Below are 8,344 nucleotides of genomic sequence, written 5' to 3' on the forward strand. Positions count from 1 at the left end.
CTTTTCGCCGATATAAACATCGGATATCAAATAAGAAAGTTATAACAAAAAAAGGAATTTAGCGCTTTTTAGCGAGTGCCAAAAAAAAATTGTACACCTAAAATTTTTTCTCGAGTATTCAAATATAACTGACACACGTTAAAACTTTTTCGTGAAACGCCTTAATGTACATATCCCTAGCTTAGAGTGAAATTTTGCCAAGTCCAGTTTTTTTTTAATTTTACAAGAGATAATAAAAACCTTTCAAATTCATTTATTGATAACCTTATCCTTTTTCTGAAGTCGGTTAAAAAATGAATGTTTGTTAAACATTTAGGAATAAATGTATTTTTAATTGTTCTTAGTTCTTTCATCAAAACATATATTTTTTTAAAGGGACTTAGCAACTCTTCATTATAAATTAGCGATATGTATTTGAATTCGATTGGATAATTTATTTGATAATTTTCTTCTGCTTTTAGCCATGGTTAGATAACAAGCATACAGTTTTTGGGCGCGTATTTCGCGGCATGGAAGTGGTACAAAACATTTGCAACGCAAAAGCAAATCCTAAAACTGACAAACCATATGATGACATTAAAATTATATCGATACGACTAAGTAATTAAGAAATACAAAAAAAAATGTGTATGTCCTACGAGGGCGGAGAAACCCTTTCTAACTCCTTAACAATCAAACAGGGAGCACACACAGAAATATCATCCAACAAACCTCCCAACGAGTAATAAGAGAATAAGTACTCCCATAAATCCTAAATTTTGTTTTTTTTTCGGTTTTAGCAATTTTAAAATATCTTCCAAAAGAACGCCAAAAGAGGTCAGTCGCATGAACAATCGATTTTGTTCAGCTAATCTATTTTAATCTTCAGTCATTAAGTACATTAAAACACACATAATAATAAATAAATATGTAGTTGGCGTAGTGCATACCGATAGATCTTGTTCAAATATTCGCGGCATGCCTGTTTCCTTTTAAAACTTATTTTCCGTAAGATTTTTGTTTCATACTGTTCTTCTCTTATGATAACTTATTCCAAAGGCAGACAACTTCCTTTAAATTACAGTACTTTTGGCTCTAAAATCATTTAAAAAGAACACTCCTTGATTACTCTGAGTCATCGCTTTTTGCTCTTAAGCGATTAATACAGGAGTACAAAACCAAAAAGTCTCTCTTATTGCTCCGAAACCAAGCCAAAGGGATTTCTCATTTAGGGAGATCGCCCTTAAAGCTTGGTGGTGTTCTAAATATATATATATAATAAAATTTAAGGTTTCAGCTGCTAAAACAATATTTTTGTTAATCCACAATTTACTTACCATCTAAAATCCAATCGAAATAAAAACGGAATAATGATTAGTGCTACTCGTATAGAACATTATTTTAGTGTAATATTATGTATAAACTTAGATGCGCACTCTTTTTTTATAAGTACACATGCATAAATACTTACTATTTACAATATACTTATGCTATTCATAACAGTTTTGTGTCTTCAAAGGATAAATAAAACAATATGGTTTGTTAACATTACTGTGAGTATAATATCGTAATAGCTGCGTTAATACAAAATTTATAGTAGCGCCTAATTGAGGGACACGATCCCAGAGAATATAATTTATAATGTCAAACGAAGTGATGTTTTTATTTATAAATTTGTTTAATATATCACATTTATTCTTATCAAACACAATATTGAAACGTACTTTTGGTCGCTAATTATATGCATCTTCAATATGCACATACATACATATGTACATAAAATTTAAACTGATATCTTAAAAAATCGGAGCAAATAAAAAATAAAATAAGAGAAAAACCACGATTGAGCCTTAAATTTTATGATATCCCGTACGTATGTACTGATGTATGATACATATTATAAAATTGTAGGCCGACAAGGACTATGTATTACTTTAGAGTTGTCTTAACAAGCTTTTTGAATGCAACTAAATGAAATCTGGACTGTTTGAAAATACTCAGTAATATATGTATAATTAAAGCTTTTGCTGTAGCAAAATCACTTCAAAAGCTTGCCTATTTTTGTGGACCCGTTTTCATTGAGGTTATCGAACGATCGGCGTAGCGATCTCGTTGAAGAAGTCTTTTGGCTTTTCAAAATCAAGAAGAAGAAAAAATTACTAAAACTTTATTTTAATAATCATTCGGTATTAACAACATTACCTGTGAGTTAATTTCTGGAATCTATGTATGTATTTATAGATATTTTTTATCTATATACAAACATACTTGCATTTGTGGAGGTCGTACTGTAAAAACTAATCTTTTCTCACTTACTTTCAAACTTATCTCATTTGCTGATGTCAAATTGTAAAATCAAAGCGAACTAAATGCAGTAAATTCCTTAATTGTGATCCTCAATCCGAATGTAAATATTATTAGTTTCGTATATTTTTTAACAAGGCTTTAAAAAATGTTTATGATCGATTTTTATTCGTATCTATCTAGAACCCGATATTTAACAAAATTTCTCCTTCAAGCATCTACGCTATTGACGCTACATTGTGAGCTAATATCAAAATCGGACACACTATCTGAACCATAGCCTGTAATACCGCCGCCATTAGTCGCGCCGTGATTGTGCGTCGCTGCTGAAGCAACAGCTGCGCGCGGTCGTAAGACTTCAGGCACGTACACTGGCGCTGGGCCAGCCATTTCTACAACACTGGGACGGGGTACTGACGCACAACGTTTTATAGGCGACATGAACGTAAACAATGTCAATGTTAGCACGAGCGTAATAAGAAGTATAATGGAACGTGCATTGCCTCTTTCCCGTAGAACTGAGATCATTGCCATTACCAAGAGCAGAATTATAATTGCAGATTTGGTCATTGTGACTGCAGTCGAATGAATTTTTCCTCCATTCCTTGATATCATATTTGAAGGGCCATAAGCAAAATACAGGTTATGACGGTCCACAAAATGTTTAAAACAGATATATATCATTGCGAACGGCATTATTAGTGGACAAGAAACACTGTAAACCGTAGAAATAGTGAATACCAATACTGTCCAAGCATAGTGAATACCAAACGGAAATTCGATCAATATCGATTTGCGTATGTATGGCGTTTCAGCTTTCGATTTGGCCGTACACAACATCCAAATATAAACGATGAGCTCCGGAAATCGTAACAATTCCAGTGCCGTACCAATAAAAGCAGCCGTAATAACATAGTTAACATAGAATGAACTGCGGTCCGGCATAAAAACGCAATGCCAGCGTATGGTATCGTTGCTAATTGACCATTCGATTAACTTTTGTGCTGATGTTAGTCCCAATGAAGGCAAAATGAGAATCATCAATAATAAATAGCAAAAACACTTAATCATAATCGAATAATTTTGTAAAGAACGTGTATAATGTGCCAACCATTTATCGGAGAAGGCGACAATCACTGGCATCAGTGCTGCAAGTGTCCACAACAACAATGTTGGCAAAAACTCTGACACTAGTGGCGATATCGTGTATATATTGCCTTTAGCCAAGGCATAAGTATTTAGAAAGTTCAGCACGATTGCCGGTGTTGTGAGGAAGAAAAGGGCTAGAAATAGAATGAAGTTTACGGCTCCCCATTTGAGATACCAATTACTTTTGCTGACATTCAAATGCTCCCAAAACAGGTCATCTGGTGAAGGCGCGAACTCCAAATTCCACTTTCTATAAGTACCAGGTGTAAAGTGACTAACAATGTTTTGGGCCTCGTGTACAGTAGAAACAGTGATAAAGGCAATGCCAAGTGGTTCATTAAGTGCAGCAGCTCGCAAACGTGCGACGTCTCCAGCTAGTTTTTGCTCTTCGCGTTGATAGTAGGCGTATGCATTTTCTTTAGCGCAGGAGCATAAATTCGGTTGAACCTGGAAAACACAAAAAAAAAAAACAAATTATAAACTGTAAAACGAAGAAGAAAAATGGCTAAAGTCGTATGCTGACTCTCCTATACTGTCGCATTCACTTTATAACAGAATCGACAATTAGTTTTTGATTCGATAAATTTTTATAAAATGTTGGCTGCCGAAGTAGGGCGATTTTCCACTCATTCGTTGAGATAGTTTAGGATAAATTTGGGTATGCATTTTTGTAGTTTATTGAATTTCGGTAAATAAAGTGCAAGTTTTAAGTAGCTAAGGCTTTGCAAATTTTCACCAAAAATTCAAACTTTTTAATCAGAATCTGTAGAAAAATTTTTGGTATTCAGTTTTGTAGCCCATGTGATTCTAGTATAATGAAGTGCAAGTTTCAAGATGCTAAAAAATCCCGTTGGTTTTTGGCAATTTTTGTTTTACTGCAGCGTCCTCCACATAAAAGAAAATTGTCGAACGTACTTTGTATGGAAAAAACGTGAAACACCTTCAACTAGAAAAATTTTCAAATATCAACGGGATTTTTTACCAACTTGAAACTTGCACTTTATTATACTAGAATTAAATGGGCTACAAAACAGCATATCAAGATTTTGAATAAAAAGTTTGAAATTTTGGTGAAAATTTGTAGACTTTTATAAAAAAATTATTAACATTAAATAAACAAAAGACAAATAGCCGAAACTGGTCAAAATATCGCTTTCCTATTATTTTGTGTACAAATGTATGCATGTACAACTTTGTAAAAACTAATGTTATTCATTTGCGATTTTTTTCAAAACACTGGTTTTTAATGTAAATGTAATGTGAATTCTATTAGTTTCTTAGTGGATAATCGACCGATCTTTGTACAAAGCTGAAATTTATTTAATTATTTTTTGTTACGAAATAAAAAATATATATCGATCGAATATGTGCGAAATAAAGTATTTACCTGTAGTGTATCACGGTCACGATGATGTTCGCAAAACATTCGTGCATCTAATATCTTTTCATATTCGGCATTTCGTGTTGCTAATTTGGATATGTTGTATGCAATTTGTACATCCTCGATATTCACATCCGGAAACAATTCTTGTATATAGTGACGAATAACAGTTTTATTACGATCGCTTGCGGAGATGTTGGATATCATAATAGTACGCGTGGATGCTGTTTTGAAGGCGTTACGACCGGAAGAGCGTCGCATAACCAGCACAATCAGCGGCGCATATATAATCGTGACGATAACGTGTACCCATTGCCAGGGCGATTCGTAAGGCACGTTCTCTATTGTTGTATGTCCAAACGCATTGAGATCGGATCTACCTTCAGTAGGTCCACTGAATAAATTTACCGGTAATATGATAATCAAGGAAACCAAGGTAACTATAGCCATTACTGCCATAAGATGTTGTTGAAATGAAAGATAATGAACGGCATCTGGTCCGGTATGCAACAGTATTTGCTCCTTGCGTAGTTTCCATGTTATTCTAATCCAAGCGAAAATTCCTTGGTCGGAATGAATGGGCGACAACGGGGGCTCAGAAGCATTCGATGTAAGACTACCACGACCTTCCTCGGCACCATTTTGCATACGACTGGTGGTTGCTTGCGGCTGGGGCGTATCAACCATACTTGCACGCGAATAGAACACTTCAGTCCAACGTTTTTTACTGCCATTGCTATTTACAAGCGCCAACCGGCCATAGTCACCGGCCTGATGTCGCAATACGGTAAATAATCCAATCAATAACAGCCATGATATAACGTTCAATACTAATGTTTCCGGAATACCATTGAAGTCCGTGGTAAAAATAGTTGTTTTATTTGGCAATTTATCACACTCATCAGTCCAACCACGTTCAGCAAACATGTCTTGAAATACATCCATATTATTCCAAACTAAAACTAAATGGATGGAACCGTCGTACGTGTGTTCTCACTCCAATTCTGGATTCAACTTTGTCTTTTACCTGTCAAGAACAAAGTAGGTCAATTAGTCTAAGTAGATTCCTAAATTTGTATCACAGTTATTATAGCTCTATTAATTCGCTATTTCTTTTCAATAAAACTTACTCTAAAACAAATTTTACTTTCTCATAGTGATTATGCACATACATACATGCATGCATATGCATTTGAAATGAAATATCGCAAATTTACTAAAATGCTGTGGTTTTTGTTAGATAATTCCTTTTAAAAAATTGTCAAAAACCGGTCAAAATATCGTATTCCTATTATTTTGGAGGATGGTTCCGTATGCAGAAGTCCACGAAAGTGGGGAAAAGCTTCTGCCTGCCATTCACCTGGTAGTGGCCAGAAGTTATTCTTTTGCGTACGGTTCAAATCACAGCTCACGACGTGCAGATATTTATATCTACGTAACCTCTGGTTTGGGTCCCGCCACGTTAAAACCCCGCTCAATGAAATAGAAAACAGACTCGGATAAGACCCCGTTATTTTAATGACGACCACGGCAAACGTGTAAATGACTATGATTTGACGTCATGCGGACCATTAGTATCCAAAAATTTATAATATTCTAATCTTATGCTAAGTGGTTATTGCAATCATCGATTTTAAGTGAATTGGCTCCAGTAGTTACTGATTTATGGCAATTTTCGTGTTTTTGTAAATTACCGTTATATGGAAGGTGGGCGTGGTTATTACCCGATTTCAAAGATTTTCAACGGATTTCTTAGCTAGACCCTTCCCAAGCCTCGTATCGAGTTTGGTAGGGATTGGTGAAGTGGCTACTGAGATACAGCATTTCATCATAAGTGGGCGGTGCCAAACCCATTTTCCACAAATTTCATAATAATATTATTTTTTACCACAATTCTACTCCACATACTAATTTTCAACAATTTGCATCTAATATTCACTGAAATATCGCAGTTTTGCATTTTTCGAAAATACCGTTACATGATAAATGGGCGTGGTTACAGACCGATTTCGGCAATCAATACCAACCTACCTTGGATAAAGGGCATCAATCAATACATACTATATTTCATTGAGATATCTCAATTTTTGCTCGAGTTATCGTGTACACGGACAGACGGACGTCGACTTCTCTTTTCATTCTGATCATCTATGTATACATTTGTCCATATCTATCTCGATTCGTTTTGGCTGTTACAAACAACCGTTATGTAAACAAAGTTAATATACCCTTGTGCACAAGTGCGCTCGGGTATAAAAATAAATGATAAAAAACGATGAAGGTAAAAAGTGAGGGCATATCTTAGGCTCGCCCAAGCCCATCAAAGTTCAAGTGGTAAAAAAAAAAAAAATTCTAAGCTTATTTCGATTCTCTACAAAAATTGGGCATATACCAAATTATGTAGGACTAATACTTCCGAGATATTTGCAATTTTAGTAAAAAAATGTGTTAGTTAATTTATTTATTAATTTTTATTTTTTTACCACTTGAACTTTGATGGATTTGGGCGAGCCTAAGATGTTGACCAAAAATTTTCATCTTTCACACAGATTTTTTTAGAGCATAATGAACAATATTTTTGCTATTACCAATCCGAAAATCGAGTTAACTTTTTTTTTGTATGGATACGTTTTCAAGATATTTGCAATTTACCGTTATTCAGCTTAAAGTAAAATTGGTTCCTTTTAATCACGTATATCTTACGAACCAATTTAAAAATCTTAATATTAAATACGGCAAATGAAAGCTAAAAAATTCTTCATAGACCGTATATACATCACTTTCCGACAGGGCTTATAGTTTCTGACAAATTAATTAATCATTCCAGATTTTTTATTTTTTAATGAAAAAATGCAAAAAATCAAACTTGTTATTGATAACACGGAAAGAAGAATTCTCTAGTTTGTTGTAATAAAGCAATAAATGCATGTGTTTTTATAATAATAATCGCTACAAATTTTTAAACTCCAAGAATTCCAGTATTCGTAAAAATTTTAAAATCTATATATATAAAATTCAAATTATGTATGTACCTATAGACACACTTGGCTCCTAAACGAATAAGCCGATCGTAACCAAATTTTACACACGCACTGGATATCTTCCAGGGATGGTCACAGGGTAAAAAATATTTTGATATATAAAGGGGGCGTGGCCCCAAAACGTGGACCCGGGTAACCTTAGGATGTATTTGTTTAATATGGGTATCAAATTAAAGCTGTTCATGAGTGCTTTAAGATAGAGCAATTTTCATATAGCTGGGTGACTAGGGTCTCGAGATATAGACCAAAATGTGGACCTGGGTAACCTTGGGTGTATTTGTTCAATATGGGTATCAAATGAAAGCCGTTCATGAATGCTTTAAGATTGAGCACTTTTGATATAGCTGGGTGACTAGGGTCTCGAGATATAGACCAAAACGTGGACCTGGGTAACCTTGGGTATATTTGTTCAGTATGGGTATCAAATGAAAGCTGTTCATGAATGCTTTAAGATTGAGCACTTTTCATATAGCTGGGTGACTAGGGTCTC

The 8,344-nt window shown here is 34.5% G+C and overlaps 2 protein-coding genes across 2 annotated transcripts in view; one reads left to right on the forward strand and one right to left on the reverse strand.

The window, feature by feature from the left end:
• Nucleotides 1-1,362, forward strand: part of LOC118755441 (peptidylprolyl isomerase domain and WD repeat-containing protein 1-like) — a 3,004-nt gene extending 1,642 nt beyond the window's left edge. Inside the window, exon 6 of the mRNA XM_036490274.1 lies at nt 462-1,362. Coding sequence (XP_036346167.1) covers nt 462-608 — 147 coding nt within the window. The 3' untranslated portion in view covers nt 609-1,362. The remainder of the gene's footprint in view (nt 1-461) is intronic.
• A 1,070-nt stretch (nt 1,363-2,432) lies between these two features.
• On the reverse strand, nt 2,433-5,924 carry LOC118755442 (calcium permeable stress-gated cation channel 1-like). Its single transcript, XM_036490275.1, has 2 exons — nt 4,820-5,924; nt 2,433-3,879 (listed from the first exon to the last, which is right to left on the reverse strand). The coding sequence occupies exons 1-2, from the start codon at nt 5,756-5,758 to the stop codon at nt 2,494-2,496; spliced, it is 2,325 nt and encodes a 774-aa protein (XP_036346168.1). The 5' UTR covers nt 5,759-5,924; the 3' UTR covers nt 2,433-2,493.
• Between the last annotated feature and the right edge of the window lie 2,420 nt (nt 5,925-8,344).

Source organism: Rhagoletis pomonella, unplaced genomic scaffold (assembly GCF_013731165.1).
Source record: "Rhagoletis pomonella isolate Grant_MI unplaced genomic scaffold, Rhpom_1.0 Rhpom_scaffold_06281, whole genome shotgun sequence".
In the NCBI taxonomy this organism is placed as follows: domain Eukaryota; kingdom Metazoa; phylum Arthropoda; class Insecta; order Diptera; family Tephritidae; genus Rhagoletis; species Rhagoletis pomonella.

Bases quoted from the DNA above. Each gene is read 5' to 3' on its own strand.
- LOC118755442 (XM_036490275.1), bottom strand. From the start codon at position 5,758: ATGGATGTATTTCAAGACATGTTTGCTGAACGTGGTTGGACTGATGAG. The intron at 3,880-4,819 runs GTAAATACTTTA...TGTGTTTTCCAG, and splicing joins GTGACCGTGATACACTACAG to GTTCAACCGAATTTATGCTC.